This window comes from Gorilla gorilla, chromosome 18 (genome assembly GCF_029281585.2).
Source record: "Gorilla gorilla gorilla isolate KB3781 chromosome 18, NHGRI_mGorGor1-v2.1_pri, whole genome shotgun sequence".
NCBI lineage: Eukaryota > Metazoa > Chordata > Mammalia > Primates > Hominidae > Gorilla > Gorilla gorilla.
The window spans coordinates 19,451,555-19,473,442 of record NC_073242.2 but is presented as its reverse complement, the minus strand read 5'-3'; the positions used below and the strand labels follow the sequence as shown (position 1 = coordinate 19,473,442).

General features: G+C 42.1%; 1 protein-coding gene across 6 annotated transcripts in view; it reads right to left on the bottom strand.

Annotated features, from left to right (window-relative positions):
- Positions 1–21,888, bottom strand: part of IQCK (IQ motif containing K) — a 142,471-nt gene that overhangs the window by 24,539 nt on the left and 96,044 nt on the right. For all 6 annotated transcript variants that reach the window (XM_063700016.1, XM_019012054.3, XM_055365384.2 and 3 more), the window contains one exon: positions 6,243–6,354. In XM_063700016.1, the coding sequence (XP_063556086.1) occupies positions 6,243–6,354 (112 nt within the window). The remainder of the gene's footprint in view (positions 1–6,242; positions 6,355–21,888) is intronic.

Below are 21,888 nucleotides of genomic sequence, written 5' to 3'. Positions count from 1 at the left end.
GAATTTATGTAATAGATTCTATTTCCATCTTTACTTTGGCATGTTTTCCTAAGAAACTTCTATGTTGGTCAAAGGGTACAAACTTTCAGTTATAAGATGAATAAGTTCTGGGGATCTAATGTAAAGTATGGTAACTACAGTTAATAATACTGAATTGTTTATTTAAAAATTGGTAAGAGAGCAGATTTTAAGTGTCCTCACCACACACATACACACACACAAATTGTAACTAAGGGTGATAGATGTGTTCATTAATTTGATCATAGTAATCATTACACAGTATGTATGATATGGCTTGGCTCTGTGTCCCCACCCAAATTTCATCTCGAATTGTAATCCCCATGTGTGGAAGGAGGGATCTGGTGGGAGGTGACTGGATCATGGGGGAGGTTTCCCCCATACTGTTCTTATGATAGTGAGTGAGTTCTCATGAGATCTGATGGTTTATGTTTGACAGTTCCCCCCTCACTCTCTCTCTCTCTCCTGCCGCCATATAAGACGTGCCTTGCTTCCCTTTTGCCTTCTGCCATGATTTTAAGTTTCCTGAGACTTCCCAGCCATGCAGAACTGTAAGTCAATTAAACCTCTTTTCTTTATAAATTACCCAGTCTCAGGTATTCTTTATAGCAGTGTGAAAATGGACTAATACAGTATACGAATATTAAATCATCATGTTGCACACCTTGAATATATATAATTTGTATTTGTCAGCCTAGGCCTTGAAGTTAAGTATTTTACTTACAGAACTGAGTGGCTTTATTTTTTTCCCTAATCTTAATTATTCCTTAATTACCACCTTTACCTAAAAATATCATATTGTGTGTATTTCCGTAACTACTAAAAACCACTCTTGGAATGAAGTAGGAAATAAACAGTTAAGCAAACAAAAAGTAGACAATTCATTTCCTTTGACAGATCAATCTCTCCCTCCAAGTCTCTGCCTTTTCTTCAAAACATTAAGAAGTGATAGTTATTTAGAGATTATTTGTGCATATATAAAGAATATACACACAAACACATACATGATAAATTTATCTGATGATATATATGATGTATATATATGTGTGTGCATATATATATATACACACACATATGTAATGTAATCTGATGTTATGGGAACAATTTCTATGGTTTCTTTCTCCCTGCTCATACTAGATTTCTAAATAAAATATGGATATTCAATTACAAAGCACATTTGAAAACAATTACTGACTATGTGAGGCTAAAAATATGCTATTAATCGAGACACGATATTTTTTACTACATCTCAAAAATGACTTGGGCATCTTATTTTAAACTACATTGGCTGAAATTCTTACCATACACGTTTTAAAATAATTCCTGCATCTGTCCTGATGGATAGAGACTTGAAGATAACTTCACACCGCTTCCATCCTAGAAGAAAATACTGTTTGGGACAGGCAGTCTCTGACTCACTGTAATGTGAGACGGGCTATATATGACCACAATTCCACCCCGACAGCTGATGTGACTCTCCCTCAGACCTCCTGACTGCCCAAGGTTGCTCTAAGCTATGAACTTGGTAAAATCTCTTTGTACTGTAAATGCCGGAGCACAATGTGGATAAAATGGCAACAACTTAAAAAGATATGCCTGTCTCCTGGATTTGTACATAGATGAGCTTTTTTTTTTTTAATGAAGTTGAAAAACCATTTTCATTTGCAATCACTCCACTATTTTTTATTGCAAGTCTAAAGGAGAACTAGCATGTGCTTAACATCCATTTTCAAACTGCTTCACTGCAAGCCTTTGAGGTCTAATTGAGGTGTCACCTTGGCTGGGGAGATTTATTTTGTAACCCCCCACACTACCCAGATTCATAAGGTTTAAAATAGGAAGTAACTCTAGCGCATGAGCTTAACAAAATGATTCAACTCGGCGACAGTTAAAGGGAACAAGAAGTTCTGCTTCACCTGGTGTGCAGCAGGTTGTACTCTGCTTCTCATAATTCAGCCCCTAGCTGGAGGCTTCAGTCCATGAAAACATAAACAGCAAGAACCCTGAAGCCCAGAGAGGAAACTGAACAGGTCGTATGTCATGTTCCAGAAGATTCCTGAGAAGCTGGGTCTGAGGGCAGAATCTAAGAGAATGTCTTAGCTCTCTGCATCTGTCCTCCAGGATGTGTTAGAACACTGGACAGAGAAAGGGAAGTCCTGGGCCCAGCCCCAGGCTCTCCTCTGCTGTGTGACCTTGGGCAAGTCACTCAATCTTGCTGGAACTTCATTTCTTCATATGTAAAATGAAGCCCAGAGCTTCATCCCCTAAATATGTACAGACCACCTGCTCTGTGCCAGGCTCATGATGAATAAGACAAACACGGTCCTACAGGAAAGCCCATGGAGCTTGGAGTCTATTGGAAGAAATCAACACAAATATTTTAATAATACTATCATGACAATAACTAACATTTATGGGAACTATGTGCCAGGACTTGTTCTAAAGATCATCATCTCTTATAATCTTGTAATAACACTTGTACGAGATAGACACTATTATTACTAGTCCCGTTTTGCACAAGGGAAAACTGAAGCTTCATGAAGTTCAGTAGATCAGGGTCACATGGATAGAAGGGGTAGTTAGGATTCCAAGGGCAGGTCTGGCCAACTCCAAAGCCCGGTCCTTTACCTGTCCTTTCTGCTGTCCTGACTTCCTTGTTAACTGATCACAGACCTGGGGACAGACTTCAGAATTGGCTTGTTTGCCCAAAGGCCATTTCACGGTCTCAGCGTATATGGGAACCTATCCATGGGTTCACACTGGGGTATTTACTGAAGAGGTGTTTCTTGTTTGGAAAGCATGGCTCACTCCTTCCGGAGCCCTTGGAAGGTGGCACGGGAAGCCAGCAGCAGATGGTGGAAATGGAACTGCTTCCACCAGCCTCTCCAGTCCCTCTGCTGCAGGCTGGATAAAAGCATGAACTCCAGTCTATTCTCCCTGCTCCGAAGTGAGCCCAATCAGTCAATCAACCAACTGCAAATCAAATCCAAAGAATACAGACCAACAGAAAGAAATAGGCATGCTGCACTTTCCTCAACCTTTAAACTGATTACAGCCCTGATTGCCTTCCAGTTTTGAAGCCAAATGAAACTGCAGTTGTGCATGGAACAGAGGCCTGTGCTGAGCCAGCCAAACAGTGATAGCTCAAGCTGCTTCTTTACAAGGGCAGCTTAGATCACCAATTTGATGTGCTCCTACTCTGCACCAGGAACTTTCTGTTTATTGACTCATTTAAACCTCACAGCTCCATTCATTCATTCATTCATTCGTTCAACTGATATTTATCTGGTGCTCACTTTGTGCCAGGCACTGTACTAGGAGTTAAGCCAGGCAGACACATCACATCAGGAGGTACCATGATGTCAATGTGTCCTATTATTTCATGTAGGTTACATGCTAGTGGGGAAGACAATTGTCCAGTAAATAAATTTAGGTTGGTGCAAAAGTAATTGCATTTAATGTCATTATTTTTAATGGCAAAAACTGCAATTATTCTTGCACCAACCTAATAGCAGCTGTACAGTCAAGCATCAGCGGGACTTGTTGCCCAGAGCCGAGAGCACAGGCCTAAAGGACTCCACATTTTAAAGAAAGCACAAAACAACTGGGCATCTCGCATCTCCTTAGGTTCTCCATCCTGGCTGAGCAATAGGCATGGTGGCTGATGCCTGTAATCCCAGCATTTTGGGAGACCGAGGAAGGAGGATCACTTGAGGTCAGGAGGTCAGGACCAGCCTGGCCAACATGGTGAAACCCCGTCTCTACGAAAAAAACGAAAATCAGCTGGGCATGGTGGCAAACGCCTGTAATCCCAGCTACTTGGGAGGCTGAGGCATGAGAATCGCTTGAACCCCAGAGGTGGAGGTTGCAGTGAGCTGAGATTGCGCCACTGCACTCCAGCCTGGGTGACAGAGTGAGACTCTGTCTCAGAAAAAAAAAAAAAAAAGGAATAGGAAGTACAGAGTCTCAAGGTGAAGAAGGCATTGGCACATTGTAAGAACAGAAAAGAGACTAGAAGGGCTGCAGCCCACTGAGGGAGGATGGGGACAGGGTAGGATGGGGAGGTTAGACGACCCAAGGCATGATGGCCTGTGGCCTGCTGAGGGATGTATGACTATTTTTTGTAGTTTCTCATAATTATAAAGTACTATATGCTTATCTAAAAGATTCCAACAGTGTGGTTCCACCCCTCTGGTCCAAATTCTCAAAGGTAACTACCAATAATTTTCTTCCAGACTGTTTAGCATCTCTGTGTTTCCATGCATACATATTATATATATTTATAATATATTTATATTTATATATAAATATTTTTATATAAATACATATATTTATATATAAATATATATAAATACATATATTTATATATAAATATATATAAATACATATATTTATATATAAATACATATAATATATATCACATATAAAATATATATTTAATTATATATAAAATATATATTATATATTATATATATAAACATATAATATATTTTATATATATATATATTTTTTGAGACGGTGTCTGGCTGTGTTGCCTAGGCTGAAGTGCAGTAGCACGATCTTGGCTCACTGCAACCTCTGCCTTCTAGGTTCAAGTAGCTGGGATTACAGGTGCCCGCCACCATGCCCGGCTAATTTTTGTATTTTTAGTAGAGACAGGGTTTCACCATGTTGGCCAGGCTGGTCTTGAACTTCTGACTTCAGGTGATCCACCTGCCTCAGGCCCCCGAAGTCCTAGGATTAAAGGCCATACATATTTTTTTATATGAATAAAAACTTATAGTTCTGCAATTTAATTTTTCCCATTTGAAAACGTATCAGGTTGGGCACGGTGGCTCATGCCTGTAATGCCAGCACTTTGGGAGGCCAAGGTGGGCAGATCACCTGAGGTCAGGAGTTTGAGACTAGCCTGGCCAATATGTACGGTGACACCCTGTCTCTACTAAAAATACAAAAATTAGCCGGGCATGGTGGCAGGCACCTGTAATCCCAGCTACTCAGGAGGCTGAGACAGGAGAATTGCTTGACTCCAGGAGGCGGAGGTTGCAGTGAGCTGAGATCCGGCCACTGCACTCCAGCCTAAGCGACAGAGCGAGACTCCATCTCAAAAAAAAAAAAAAGAAAAGAAAAGAAAGAAAACATATCAGCCAGGCGTGCTGGCTCATGCCTGTAATCCCAGCACTTTGGGAGGCCGAGGCGGCAGATCACTTGAGGTCAGGAGTTCAAGACTAGCCTGGCCAACATGGTGAAACCCTGTGTCTACTAAAAATACAAAAATTACCCAGGCGTGGTGGAGCAAGCCTGTAATCCCAGCTACTCAGGAGGCTGAGGCTGGAGAATCACTTGAACCCAGAAGGCGGAGGTTGCAGTGAACCAAGGTCACGCCGCTGCACTCCAGCCTGGGTGAACAGAGTGAGACTCTATCTCAAAAAAAAAAAAAAAAGAAGATATCGGCTCATGAAATTGTGGTGACTGAGAAGTCCCACAATCTGCCATTTGCAAGCTAGAGACCTAGGAAGTCCAGAGAACCAATAGTGTAGATTCTAGTCTGGGTTTGAAGGCCTGCAAGCCAGGAGCACCAAGGGCAGAAGATCAAGGCCCCCAGCTCACATGGCCAGGCAGAGTTCATGCAACCTTCCTCCACCATTTTGTTCTATTCAGGCCCTTAACACATTGGATGAAGCCCATTAGGGAGGTCCATCTGCTTTATTTGGTCAATCAATTCAAATGCTAATCTCTCTGGAAACACCTTGACAGAGAGATCTAGAAATAATGTTTAATCTGGGCATCTCACAGCCCGGTCAAGTTGACACATAAAATTAGCCATCGCAAAAGGGGAGAAGACAAGCATAAAATACCATCTGAGTTCAGACACACAATCAACAACTTAGAAGAATAACTGTAACTATCCATCATACTGATAGACACTGTGTTTCCAAAATAATGGGTTATTCTTGATGTCTTGTAGCTTCAAAAATAGAAACCTGCAGACACAGGGAGACACTGAATTTGTCCCTGTGGGAGAGAAATGGCCCTGTAAATTATATCACATCACCTCTGTCATTCCAGAGCAGAATCTTAATATGCAGCCACTTCCCCCATGCACAAGCTGAGTTCCATGCAGACAAGGACCTTACAAAAGCTCAGAGGGCCTCCTTCTTGAGCCTGGAATAAGAATCAGGCTTTTCTTGAATGAACTAAGGACAGTGAATCCAGCAACTTACCTTTTTGTTCTTGCTTGGCCCAGAAAATTTTGACTCGCTGGTGAATGTGCTTGGCCTCGCGAAGTTTCTTCTGCCACTGACGCAGTTCTTGAATCTCAGGATCACAGCGAACCTGGAAAATCCCAGTAAAACTTTAGTCCCTTTTCGACACACTTCTGTACACTAGCTTATTAACCCTGCATGGAAAATCCTTTACAAACCAATTGGATGTACTTTTGATTCTCAATGAATCATCGTCCTAAATGAATTATTGACACTCCTAGAGCTTACATCATATTTGAGCATAAATGAGGTTGTGTGAAGATTTGCTATAGTGACAGTAGGTTAAGAATGAATAGGTGTGTGCTGTCCAATAGAAAGATAATGCAGCCACCACATTTGTAACTTTAAACTTCCTGGCATCTCATTTTAAAAAGTAAAAGCAAGCAGATAAGATTATTTTTAAGAACATATTTCATTTGGCCAGGCACGGTGGCTTATATTTCACTTGGCCAGGCACGGTGGCTTACGCCTGTAATCCCAGCACTTTGGGAGGCCGAGGCTGGCAGATCACCTGAGGTCAGGAGTTCGAGACCAGCCTGGCCAACATGGTGAAACCCCCTCTCTACTAAAAATACCAAAATTAGCTGAGTGCGGTGACGGGTGCCTGTAATCCCGGCTACTTAGGAGGCTGAGGCAAGAGAATCGCTTCAACCCGGGAGGGGAGGTTGCAGTGAACTGAGATTGTGCCATTGCACTCCAGCCTGGGCGACAAGAGAGAAACTCCATCTCAAACAAACAAGGATATATCTCACTTAACCTAAAACATTCAAAATCTTATTACTTCAACATGTAATTAATATAAAAAAAATATTATGCTGGGCATGGTGACTCATGCCTGTAAATCCCAGTACTATGAGAGGCCAAGGCAGGAGGATTGCTCAAGCCCAGGTGTTCAAGACCAGCCTGGGCAACATAGCGAGACGTCATCTCTATAAAAAATAAACAAAATTAGCTGGGTGTGGTGGTGAACGCCTGTAGTCCCAGCTACTCAGGAGGCTGATATGGGAGGATTGCTTGAGCCTGGGAGGTTGAGGCTGCAGTGAGCCAAGATTGTGCCACTGCACTCCAGCCTGAGATCCTGTCTCAAAAAAATAAAAATAAAAAATTATTTATGAGTTATCTTACTTTCTGTTTTACATGCTAAGTCTTCAACACTGTGTGTTTTTGCACTTACAACATACTTCATTTTAAGTGCTCAACAGACACATGTAGCTGGTGGCTACTACATAGAACAGCACAGTTCTAGGTTCACCACAGTTAATGCATTAACCACAGTTCTATTTAACACTGACTGCTTACTTCATACCAACTTTTGTGCTAGATGTCGAGATTAAAGAGATGAATAATAGTAATTGCAACAATAATTATTTTTATTTTTATTATAGCTCATATTTACTGAGCATTTATCTCCCAGGCATGGTTTGAAGTATCTTACAAATTTTATTTCATTTTTTATTTTCTTTATTTTGTAGAGAAAGAGTCTTGCCATGTTGCCCAGGCTGGTCTCAAACTCCTGGGCTCAAGCCTTGGCCTCTAAAAGTGCTGGGATTACGGGTGAGAGCCACTGTGCCTGGCCAAATATTTTACAATTTTTTTTTTTTTTTGAGATGGAGTTTCATTCTTGCTGCCCAGACTGGAGTGCAATGGTGCAATCTCAGTTCACTGCAACCTCCACTTCCCGGGTTCAAGCAATTCTCCTGCCTCAGCCTCCCAAGTAGCTGGGAATACAGGTGTGCACCACCAGGCCTGGCTAATTTTGTATTTTTAGTAGAGACAGGGTTTTACCATGTTGGTCAGGCTGGTCTCGAACTCCTGACCTCAAGTGAACCATCCGCCTTGGCCTCCCAAAGGGCTGGGATAACAGTATAAGCCACTGCTCCCAGCCTATTTTACAAATTTGAATCACTAAGCCAAGCCAATAAGGCAGGAATGATTATCTCCATGTTACAGATGAGATAACTGAGTTTTAGTGGCTTGCCAAGTCGTACTGGAAATGGTGGAGCTGGAATTAAAACTTGAATGGATTGATTCCAGCTGCCTTTGAGAAACTTAAAGTGTAGGAGGAGACACAGGAATAAGATCAATAAGGTATGGTAAGAGTAGGGAAGTTGGTGAGTGCAAGGGAAAACAAAGGGGCATCGAACCCAGCCTTGGAGAGGTCAGAAAACCCCTGGGCTGTTTTGAAGGACAAACTAGAGTTCACCATGGAAAGAAGGGATGGAGTGTAATTGTGTTCCTGGGAGAGATACTGGCCTCTGCAAGAGGTGCAGAATGGTGAAACAGTCTTGGATGACACAGGAATTCCAAGGTGAGAAAGTAACAAATGGCTCAGAAAGCCCACAGCCACTCACATCCTTCCTCTTCCTGGTTCATCTTTCTACCTCTTCACTTGCCAGAGAAGCTGCATCTCACAAAGCAGATTCCAAGACTGGAAGGGAGTGATTTTACATATGTGGATGTGTGTCAACTTTATCTTGAAAGATAAGTTAAAGTCACAAAAGAATGCTGTGAGACAACCTGAGAAATGAGATCCAACATTTTCCAAAGAAGTCCCTGACTCAGTTCCCTAACTATTAAATAGGGCTACTTTGGGGGTTCCCCTTATTTCGGGGGTACCCAGCCCCCGCAGCCACATGCTGGTACTGGTCCATGGCCTGTTAGGAACCAGGCGGTACAACAGAAGGTGAGTGGCGAGTGAGCAGGGAAGCTTCATCTGGATCTGCAGCCACTCCCTATCGCTCACATTACCACCTGAGCTCCACCTCCTGTCAGATCAGTGGCAGCATTAGATTCTCATAGGAGCATGAATCCTATTGTGAACTGCACATGTGAGGGATCTAGGCTGCATGTTCCTTATGAGAATCTAACTAGTGCCAGATGATCTGTCACCATCTCCCATCACCCCCCAGATGGGCCCACTTAGTTGCAGGAAAACAAGCTCAGGGTTGCCACTGATTCTACATGATGGTGAGTTGTATAATTATTTCATTACATATTACAATGTAATAATAATAGAAAGAAAGTACACAATAAATGTAACGTGCTTGTATCATCCCCAAACCATCCCCCAACCCCAGTCCCTCATCCATGGAAAAACTGTTTTCCATGAAACTGGTCCCTGGTGCCAAAAAGGTTGGGGACCACTGTCTTAATCAGCTTTATTTATTTATTTTTATTTTTTATTTTTTTTAAGAGGGAGTCTCACTCTGCCGCCTAGGCTGGATAGAGTACAGTGGTGTGATCTCACCTCACTGCAACCTCCACCTCCTGGGTTGAAGCAATTCTGCTGCCTCAGCCTCACGAGTAGCTGGGATTACAGGCATGCACCACCACATCTAATTTTTGTAGTTTTAGTAGAGACTGGGTTTTGCCATGTTGGCCAGGCTGGTCTCGAACTCCTGACCTCAGGTGGTCTGCCCACCTCGGCGTCCCAAAGTGCTGGCATTACAGGCGTGAGCCACTGCGCCCAGCCAGCTCCATTCATTTTAAATGAGGCAGTAGCTGTGTATTCTAGAGGAACAGTTGCCTGAACTGGAATGAGCATGCAGAACTGGGGCAGTCACATGCCACATGCCCTGGTCAGTGCTTCCCTCTCTAGGCCGTGGTCCCCTCGAGTCTTCCCAGGGACCCCAGGTGTCCTCTTCTCTTCTTAAAGCCACAACTCAGATCTGATAGTCAGGAACTACTGTCTCTCCTGCTGGGAGGGATGCAGGGCAAACTGAAGCAGAAATAGAAACCTGCCAGGCCTGCAGGACCCAGCATTTAAGAGAAACTGGTGAAGGGAGCGCAGGATGAGGACAGACCAGAGAGCCAGGCTTGTCTAAAGGGGTCGGCTGCTCCCCAACTCTGCTGACCATGGGGATGCCACCAAGCCAAAGCTTAATTTCTTGCTTTTTCAGATCACCACTGGATCTTGGGACTTCCTACCTTGGTCCCTGGGCTTCCTACCATGGTCACTGCTATACTTTGAGGGAGCCCTAGGCTGGGCTCCCAAGTTTCAACTTGCTTGAGTCACCCACACATCCACCATCTTAGGACACAAACACAGTCCCCAAAGGGCGAGACCGAGCCAGGTTTCACCATCAGCTACCTCCTAGCCCCAGAACTACCATTCCCTCTCGTCTATCCCCTATTGATAGAGGGGCCACCTCTTCCAACTCTTTTAATAATTTTACATCAAAGAGCCTTGTTGTCCTTTCCTTCCACTGAAATTTTATCAGATTCACAAGGAACCTTAGTGATTTTTTAAAAATTTGGTCAAATACACATAGCATAAACTGTACCATTTTAATCCTTTTAAAGTATACAGTTCAGTAGCATTAAGTACACTTACAATGTTATGCAACCATCACCATTCTCTCATTGCAACACATTTTCATCAGGCCAAAAGGAAATCCCACATTCTTTAAGCAGTGAATTCCCATTCTCCCCTCTCTCTACCCCAGCCAACCACAGAACTGCTATAGTCTCCATAGCCTCTCTGTGTCTTTAGATCCACAGTCTCTCTGGATTTGCCTATTCTGGATATTTCCTACAAATGGAATCATACAATCATGTGTCCTTTGTGTCTGGATTCTTCCAGTCAGCATATCATATTTTAAGGTTTATCCACATTGCAGCATGTATCAATACTTATTCCTGAATAATATCTATCATATAGGTATACAACATTTATTTTTATCCATTCATCACTTAATGGGACATTTGTTTTGCTTTTTTTTTTTTTTTTTTTTGAGACAGAGTCTCACTCTGTCACCCAGGCTGGAAGGCAGTGGCATGATCTCAGCTCACTGCAACCTCTGCCTCCCTGGTTCAAGCAATTCTCCTGCCTCAGCCTCCCAAGTAGCTGGGATTACAGGCACCCGCCACCACACCCAGCTAATTTTTGTATTTTTAGTAGAGACGGGGTTTCACCATGTTGGCCAGGCTGGTCTCGAACCCCTGACCATGTGATCTGCCTGCCTCGGCCTCCCAAAGTGCTGGGATTACCGCGTGAGCCACCTCACCTGGCCTTTTTTTTTTTTTTGAGACAGGGTCTCATTCTGTCGCCCAGATTGTAGTGCAGTGATGCATGATCTTGGCTCACTGCAACCTCCACCTCCCAGAGTCAAGCAATCCTCTCACCTCAGCTGGGACTACAGGCATGCCACCACACCCAGCTAATTTTTTAATTTTTTGTTTTTGTAGAGACAAAGTTTCACTATACTACCTAGGCTGGTCTCAAACTCCTGAGTTCAAGCAATCCTCCTATCTCAGCCTCCCAAAGTACTAGGATTACAGGTGTGAGTCACCGAGCCCAGCACTTAATGGAACATTTAAGTCATTCCTACCTTTTGGCTATTGGGAACAGGGCTGCTATGAACATTTGCGTATGAGTTTTTGTTTGTTTATTTATTTATTGAGATGGAGTCTCGCTCTGTCACCCAGGCTGGAGTGCAGTGGCGTGATCTCGCCTCACTGCAACCTCCGCTTTCAAGCGATTCTCATGCCTCAGCCTCCTGAGTAGCTGGGATTACAGGCACATGCTACCATGCCCAGCTAATGTTTTGTATTTTTAGTAGACACGGGGTTTCACCATGTTGGCCAGGCTGGTCTTGAACTCCTGACCTCAGGTGATCCACCCGCCTCGGTCTCCCAGAGTGCTGGGATCACAGGCGAGTTTTTGTTTAAACACCTATTATTTTCAATTTGGAAGGGGAGTTGTAGACCTAGAAGTCGAATTGCTGGGTGACATGGGTAATTTTACATTCAACTTATTGAGAAAACAAACTGGTGTTCACAGTGGCTGAATCATCTATTCTCACCAGCAATGAATGAGGGCTCTAATTGAAGCACATTCTTGTCAACATGTGTTATTTTTGATTTTTTAATTTTACATTTAAATTTCATTTTTAATTTAATTTAATTTTTTATTAAATTAAATAGGGTCTCGCTTTTTTGCCCAGGCTGGTCTCAAACTCCTGGGCTCAAGTGATCTTCCCACCTCGTTCTTCTGACTAGCTGGGACTACAGGTGTGTACCGCTGTGCCCGGCTGTTTGTTTTTCACTATAGCCATCCTAGTAGATATGAAGTGGCATCTCACTGTGGTTTAAATGTGCACTTCTCTAACGTTTAATGACATCGAGCATCTTTTCATGTGCTTGTCGCCTGTCTGTATGTCTTCTTGGAGAAATGTCTATTCAAGGCCTTTGCCCATTTTATTTGTTTACTTTTTTCTCCCTCCACTTCCTTTTGCCCTTTTAAAGAGTGGGTTGCTTGTCATTTTGTTGTTGAGTTGTAAGAGTTTATTAAATGTTTTGGTACTATACCCTTCTCAAATGCATTATTTACAAGTATTTTCTCCCATTCTGTAAGTTGTCTTTTCACTCTCTTAATAGTGTCCTTTGATGCAAAAGTTTTTAAATTTTGATAAAATCAAATTTACCTTTTTTTTTGAGACAGAGTTTCCCTCTGGTGCCCAGGCTGGAGTGCAATGGCACAATTTTGGTTCACTGCAATCTCTGCCTCCTGGGTTCAAGTGATTCTTGTGCCTCAGCCTCCTCAGTAGCTGGGATTACAGGTGTGTGCCACCACCCTGGCTTTTTTTTTTTTTTGAGACAGAGTCTTGCTCTGTCACCCAGGCTGGAGTGCAGTGGCGCGATCTCGGCTCACTGCAACCTCTGCCTCCCGGGTTCATGGCATTCTCCTGCCTCAGCCTCCCAAGTAGCTGGGACTACAGGTGCCTGCCACCACGCCCGGCTAATTTTTTGTATTTTTAGTAGAGACGGGGTTTCACCATGTTAGCCAGGATGGTCTTGATCTGCTGACCTCGTGATCCACCCACCTCGGCCTCCCAAAGTGCTGGGATTACAGGCATGAGCCACCACACCCGGCAATTTTGTGTTTTTAGTAGAGATGGGGTTTTGCCATGTTGGCCAGGCTGGTCTCGAACTCCTGACCTCAAGCAATCCACCCGCCTTGATCTCCCAAAGTGCTAGGATTACTACAGATATGAGCCATGGCGCCTGGCCTGAATTTATCTATTTTTTTTCTTCTGTTATTTGTGCTTTTGGTGTCATAGCTAAGAAACTATTGCCAAATCTAAGATAATAAAGATTTATCCCTATGTTTTCTTCTAAGAGTTGGGTAGTGTAGCTCTTTGATCCATTTTGAGTTAATTTTTATATATGGTGTGGGGTAAGGGTCCAATTTCATTTTTGGCATGTGGATATCAAGTTGTCCCAGAGCCATTTGTTGAAGAGACTATTCTTTGTCCCACTGAATGGTCTTCTCACCCTTATCAAAAATCAATTGACCACAGAGATATGCATTTATTTCTAGACTCTTAATTCTTTTCCCACAATGCATGTTTTTTTTTTTCCAAGTTAAAATGTATGGACTTTCTGTATTTTTAGTAGAGATGGAGTTTCACCATGTTAGCAAGGACGGTCTAGATCTCCTGACCTCGTGATCCGCCCACCTTGGCCTCCCAAAGTGCTGGGATTACAGGCGTGAGCCACCGCGCCAGCCAAAATCTATGGACTTTCTAAATAAGGTATAGGAGTGGTAAATAAAACTAAGTCTATAGTTATTAAATTTTGACATAGTTAATACTGCTTCCAATTTATCATATGAATTACTTCCAAACATGTTAATTACAGCTGGATTGAAATAGCATTTGGGAAATGTGGAAATACTGTCTATAGAATACATTGTAAGTCTACTGGTGATCCAAAGAGATTTGCCCTTGTGAATTTTTTTTTATTTTTTAGATGGAGTCTCACTCTGTCACCCAGGCTGGAGTACAGTGGCACGATCTCGGCTCACTGCAACCTCCACCTCCTGGATTCAAGTAATTCTCCTGCTTCAGCCTTCTGAGTAGCTGGGACTACAGGCACCCGCCACCATGACTGGCTAATTTTTGTATTTTTAGTAGAGACAGGGTTTCACTATGTTGGCCAGGCTGGTCTCAAACTCCTGACCTCAAGTGATCTGCCAGCCTCAGCCTCTCAAAGTGCTAGAATTACAGGCGTGAGCCAATGCACCCAGCCCCCAGTGGAATTTGAAACAAAAGAATAAGCCGCAAAAGCTACCGTGATAGGTCCAGATCCACCAATGGTGGGGAGCCCAGCCTTAACACACTCACCATCATGGACATCCTTTAACATTTCATCTCTCTGATCCTGTTCTTCTATAGCAAAGGCCTCCAACAGGTTTTGATAACTAGGAAACGTGGGGAGAAATATTGGGATTGTGGTGATCTCAATCCCTTTCCTCCCAGAAAATTCTAGATTTTTTATGCCAATTGATCCAATGCCACCCCAGAGCTTTACTCACCGAGAGGAATTTGGATAGACGGTCTCATCAAACTCAAGAAAAATAAAGTCCTTCCTATTACTTCCTCTTCCAGAGCATAGGGTGCCTTACTTGTTTTAAAAAAACCATTCAACTGATTTTTTTACTCCCAAATAAAGAAGATTGTTTTCAGCTAAACTTAAAAATGGAAGTTTATCTTGCTTAACAAAAAGAAAATACACAATTTATCTCTAAATATATATAAAAAACGGCCGGGCACGATGGCTCACGCCTGTAATCCCAGCACTTTGGGAGGTCGAGGCGGGCAGATCACCTGAGGTCAGGAGTTCGAGACCACCCTGTCCAACATGGTGAAACGTCGTCCCTACTAATAATACAAAAATTAGGTGGGTGTCGTGGCACATGTCTGTAATCCCAGCTACTCAGGAGGCTGAGGCAGGAGGATCACTTGAACCTGGGAGGCGGAGTTTGCAGTGAGCCAAGATCATGCCATTGCACTCCAGCCTGAACGACAAGAGTGAAACTCCGTCTCAAAAAAAAAAAAAAAACGTATATATGTAAAACGTTATATATGTGTATACACACACACACACACAGAGAGAAAGTAGTGTGTCATGCAAATCTCAGAGAGGAAAATCAGCTCTATATTAATGTCACAGAACATGGGATAAGCCCCCAGATCTTTTTTATTACAAACCAATGTTTTTACAGTATTTCTTAAAGTCTTATGCTCATAAGAATCAGGCATCCTAGACATCTCTGTTCTGGGTAGGATGGGTTATCATATCTTACTAGCCTAACTTTAGCTGTGATCTCAGCAACCCAAACCCTCTTAGAGGCGAAGGGCAGGGGAGGAGGCAAGCAAGGGATTAACCCCAACTTTCCCACAGGCTCGTGTTTATTGGGATCTAAGCACACAAGAATCCCCATATTTCTGGACCGTGACAACTGATAACCTTCATGAGAATAAACCCAACGGACCTTCTGAATCATTAAAGGAAGGCCTAGTTATAATCAGCAACTTGACTATGTTTTATCACAGTCAAATTCTTTCTTTACAATTGGTTTACTCTTAATGTTTGGAAGGACATACAAGGTGGGTTCGTCATCAGGGACTGTCACTTTTTAGTCCATGTTTTTCTGGACTGGATTGTTTGGGATATTTACAATGAGCATGTATTGTTTTAGGAATACAAGAAGTGATTAAAATTTTAAGTTAACAGGTTCTGTGAGGCAAATAAAAGTCCTTTAACTTATAAATAATTAATTAATTTAATTAATTTTTCCTATAATCGTTTGACTCTCCATTACCTAAATACTCATCAACAACAACAACAAAAACAGAAACATCCATTTCCTCATCATTCTGGAAGCCTGCAGTTGTTCATAGGGTTCTGCTGACCAGTTTAGCATGATTTTGCTCTGTCTGGCCAGAGACCCTTTCATCTTTTCCTTAATTTCCTTCATTTTGAAGTGAGGACTGCTATTTACCCATAGAGAATACAGCAGCCTTGTTAGTTCATTACCAGGGAAGCCTGGATCTCTAGAGAAGGCTTTTGTGAGCCCTGGGGAAAGCACGCACCCATTGAACTGGGCTAATCCCAGTCATTATCATCATGATTAGGGAATCAATTTCAATGGCAGTAGTTGTGCCAATCAGCAAATACCATGGAGTGCAGTTTAATGTTTAACACATAAACAATTTCATTGCCAAACAAAGCCTCCCTTACTAAGAGCTTTCTACTTTTATTTTTAAAATAAAAGTACTGTGTGGAGTCTCTATTTGCTCCTTCAAGACAGGAACATAAATAGGGTATACATTATTTATGTCAGTTTTTTTAAAAAAATGCCCATGACACCATCAGATTCTCCTAATTATAGATTATCCTGATGGAAGCTAGTACAGGGTACCATATTGGTTTTAAAAGCCAACCCTGGATCCGATAGCCTGAGGCTGAATCTCAGCTCCACAAATTACAAACTAAGGAGCCTTGGGCAGGTTCCTTAAACTCCCTGAGCCTCAATTTTCTCATCTGTAAAATGGGGAAAATAAAAATATTTTTTCATTGGGTTGGTGTGAAAATAAGCTGAGATAATACATGCAAAGTGCTAAACCAGTGTCATTACACATAGCAAGCTCTCACTGTTAGTAATTTCTTAAATCAATTGCTGAAGTAGTGAGAATAATCTGGATTCAGCTCTGAGGTTGAATCTTAACAATTGCTATTAGTACATGGAACCAAGTGGCTGAGGAGCCAGTTATTCAGAAAACTGAAAGCAAGTCTCCTCCCAAGGGTTTACGAAGTGTTGAATATATAAATGATTTTGTAATTTTATAATTTTAGGCATTAGCCAGGCAGCAGAAAGAAGTGTTGGCCAGGCGCGGTGGCTCACGCCTGAGTAATCCCAGCACTTTGGGAGGCTGAGGCAGGTGGATCCCCTGAGGTCAGGAGTGTGAGACCAGCCTGGCCAACATGGTGAAACCCTATCTCTACTAAAAATACAAAAATTAGCTGGGTGTGGTGGCACGCACCTGTAATCCCAGCTACTTGGTAGGCTGAGGTGGGAGAATCGCTTGAACCCGGGAGGCGGAGGTTGCAGTGAGCCGAGATCACGCCACTGCACTCCAGCCTGGGTGACAGAGTAAGACTCCGTCTCAAAAAAAAAAAAAAAAAAGAAGTGTTGCTGTGAGGTGGTGGTTGCAGGCAGAGAAGAGGAGGGAGACTGTTGCCTGGGACTCTGAAATTACCCATTGTGGATCTAGACTTCTAAATTCCTCAGTTGTTTTCTCTGATTCTTGGCAAAACAGACAAAAACCTAGCAACAGCCTGGATGACTGAGGATGATTCCCAGGGCTTTTTCTAATTGCTCTGGAGGAAGGCAGTTCATATATTACAGTTGCTGGAAAGAAGCTGGGGAAATAACATAATGGTCAGGCCACTTCAGTCATGTTCACAAGAGTAAACCACCGACTTGGTGTGAGATGCCTCATAGAAGGTTCTTAATACATCTTTGCTAATGATGTGACATACTAATGATTATACTGGAGGATTTTATACTCAAGAAAAGCAGATTTCAACATAAAGGAAGTATATGTTTGCATAATCTTTTTCAATGATCTTATATTAATAAAATATTCAGAGTTCATAACTCTCTTGAATTCAACTTTATAAAGAAGCTTTGTGATTTCTTCTTAGATCTTTGGCAAAACGAAACAAAACAAAAGCTAGTTTTTCATTCTGGTAGTTATTAGTGTTCCTTATTGTCTTAAGCCTCTAATGTTTGTTTTTGGTTTTTGAGACAGGATCTTGCTCTGTTGCCCAGGCTGGAATGCAGTGGTGCAATCGCAGCTCACTGCAGCCTGAAACTCCCAGGCTCAAGGGATCCTCCCACCTCAGCTTCCCATGTAGCTGGTACTACAGGCACAAACCACCATGCCTAGTTTTGTTTTGTTTTGTTTTGTTTTTTCCTAATTGTAGAGATGGGGTCTCACTATGCTGCCTAGGCTGGTCTTGAACTCCTGGGCTCAAGCAGTCATCTCACTTCCACCTCCTAAAATGCTGGGATTGTCAGCATAAGCCACTGGCGTTGGCCTTTAAGGATCTAATTTGTGAAAGCTGTAGATATCACCTATTCCCTGGTATTGTGGAAGTGTTACAGATATTCTACTGCGGTGGGACAGTAGTCCTCTTAGAGTTACTTGGGGCTTTCAGGGAGGTTTAGAAGTGTGTTCTAGAGCAGCATTTTTCAGTCTGTTGTGTCATATTAGTGAGCGGTAAATTCAGTTGGGTGGCTGGTGAATGACATTAAAAAATATAATCAAATGGAAAATATAGAAAATGATAATTATTCCTTTATCATTAAGGACCCTCTCCAGGCCAGGCGTAGTGGCTCACGCCTATAATCCCAGCAATTTGGGAGGATGAGGTAGCTGGATCACTTGAGCACAGGAATTCGAGACCAGCCTAGGCATTTTAGTGAGACTTCAGCTCTACAAAAAACCTAAATTTTAGACAAGTGTGGTGCTGCATGCCTGTATTTCCAGCCACTTGGGAGGCTGAGGTGGCAGGATTGCTTGAGCCCAGAAGGTCGAGGGTGCAGTCAACGTGACTGCACCATGGCACTCCGACCTGGGCAGCAGAGTGAGACCCTGTCTCAAAAAAAAAAAAAAAAAAAAGGACCCTCTTTATTCCTAATGTTTTCGGCCTTTTGTCTATTTATCTCACCTTAATATTGCTATATTACTTTTCTTTTGGTTAGTATCTGTGTTGTCAGTCTTTCCCATCTCATTTTCAGCCATTCTGGGTCATTTTATGTGCCTATACCTTCAGCATAAAGGCAGACTTCTTTTTTAATTCAATCTGAAAATCAGAGAAAACTTCATTCTATTTATATTTATTGAGATTAGTGATATGTTTGTATTTATGTCTCTCACTCTGTTTTTTGTCATAATTTTGTCTTTTTCTATCCTGCTTTCTGTTGCGTTGAATTTTCTGCATTCTACTTGTTTCCTTCTACTGATTTATTAGTTCACATTCCATTTCTTTTCTTTCCTTTTTAGAGATGAAGTTTCTCGTCACCCAGGCTGGAGTGTGATGATGCGATCTCGGCTCACTGCAACCTCTTCCTCCCGGGTTCAAGTGATTCTCCTGTCTCAGCCTCCTGAGTAGCTGCGATTACAGGTGCCCACCATCACGCCCAGCTAATTTTTGTGAGTTTTTTTTTTTTTTCGAGATAGAGTTTTGCTCTTGTTGCCCAGGCTGGAGTGCAATGGCACGATCTCGGCTCACTGCAACCTCCGCCTCCTGGGTTTAAGCAATTCTCCTGCCTCAGCCTCCTGAGTAGCCAGGATTACAGTTACCCGCCACCACACCCAACTAATTTTTTTGTATTTTTAGTAGAGACAGGGTTTCACCACGTTGGCCAGGCTAGTCTCGAACTCCTGACCTCAAGTGATCTGCCACCCTGGCCTCCCAAAGTGCTGGGATTACAGGCATGAGCCACCACACCCAGCCCTAATTGTTTTCTTTAATGTGTTGTTATAATGTAATAAATTACTTAGAGTAAAAAACAAAACAAAACAAAACAAAAGGCTGTCCAGCCTCTTCCCAAACAACACAAGGACTTTAAAATGCTTAACTCCAGCCTTCCAATTCTCAACTTTTATATTATTGTTATCTAGTATTTTAGTTTCCCCTAATTTATTTCCCATTGGTTAATAACTATTTAGATCTATCAGCTTCCTCATTCACCATTGTTTCTTGCATCCCACTCCTTCCTTGTGGGTTCAGTTTCCTTCTAGCTGAAGTATATCATTTAGCAGTTCTTTCAATGCAAGATGTGTTTTTAAATGCCTTTGTTTATAGTCCTTGCTCTTGAATGGTAATTTAATAGGCACATAATTCTAGGTTGAATATTATTTTGTCTGGATTAGAAGACATTACACTTCCCTGTCTTCTGGCATATACTGCTGCTGATTGGAAGTCTATAATCAGTCTCATTGCTTTCCTTTGTAGGTAATCTTTCCTTTAAGATAGCTTGCTGGCTTCTTCTTTGCACAGTTTCACCATGAAGCATTTTGGTATTGTTTTGTCCTTATTTATCTAGTTCAAGATTCATGTTTCTTCAACTTTGGAATACTGTCACTCAATATCTCTATGAATATTGCTTCTCCCCCATTCATTCTATTGTTTCCCTCTGGAATTCCTATTAGACTTAGGTTGGACCTTCTCATTCTGTCCTTGTCTCTTAACTGCTTTTCCACATTTCCTATCCCTATCTCTCTATTGCATTCTATCCCCCAGATCTGTCTTCCAGTTGACTAATTACTTCTCCAGCTGTGTCTATCTGCTGTTTAACTCATACCTAAAATATGGTCCATGGATCAGAAATATCAGCATCACCTGGGAGCTTATTAGAAATGCAAATTCATGGGCTTCACCCAAGACCCATTTAACAGAGTGGGGCCCAGGAATCTGTGTTTTACCAAACTCTGCAGGTGACTGTGATGCTCACTGAAGTTTGAGAAGCACTGCTTTAGTACATTGATTCAATTGCTTTCATTTCTAGAGGATGCACTTAAGTTTTTTCAAATCTGAATTTCCCCCCCTACCTTTTTCTGCCATGAATTGCCTTTTTCTTTCGGCAAGATTTATATATTTTTTCTAGCAAATCTTTATAATCTTATACTTATTTTATAGTCTCAAATTGCCACTCTTGGGGATTTGGATTTTCCAGTTGATTGTATCTACTGACTCCCCTCCTTTCTTGTTGGTTTATTTTTTATTATGAGCTCATAACTATTAGTTCCAAGTTTGCCCACATCTGAAATCATATCTCTTATCCAGGGGTCAGTAAACTGTTTTTTTGTAAAAGATCAGATAGTAAATATTTTCGGCTTTGTGCGTCATATGGTCTCTGTCATAATAATGCCAACTCTGACATTATAGTACAAAAGCACCCATAGAAAACATGTTTTTAAAATAGGCATATTGTATTTTAACAAAACTTTATAAAACAGGCAGTAGGCTAGATTTGCTCTGTGGGCTATAGTTTACAAACACCCGCTTTTGAGTGGCCATTAGAACCTATAGCCCCCAGCTTCTCTATTGCCTCTTCCATCTGTCTATATGTATTACATAAATATTAATTTAAGGCTGTTTCCATGGCCAGGCATAGTGGCTCATGCTTGTAATTCCAGCACTTTGGGAGGCCCAGATGGGCGGATCACTTGAGGTCAGCAGTTCAAGACCAGCTTGGCCAACATGGTGAAACTCCATCTCTACTAAAACTACGAAAATCAGTGGGCATGGTGGTGCACGCCTCTAATCCCAGCCACTGGGGAGGCTAAGGCAGAAGAATTGCTTGAACCCAGGAGGCAGAGACTGCAGTGAGCCGAGTTTGCCTCACTGCACTCTAGTCTGGGCAACAGAGTGAGACTCTGTCTCAAAAAAAAAAAAAAATTAAGGCTATTTCCTAAATTTACCTGATGACACTGAGATCACTGAAAGTACTTGTTCAAAACAGAATCCCAGACCCTTTCTCCCTGTAGGTACTGATTGAGTATGTGTGAGGTAGAATCAAGGTTTCAGCATGTTCAGGAAGAAACCTAGGTGATTCTAATGATCTGAAAAGTTTGGGGAACACTGTTCTAATAAACAGAATGTTAAGAATGAACTTAATGTTACAAGACTTAGCATCCTAACATCTGTACAACTTTCAGTTCTTGCTCACATGAATGGCACATTGATTATTGCAAATCCACAAAATCTGAGTCAAAAAGGACTGCTCAGGTCATTAATGTATAGT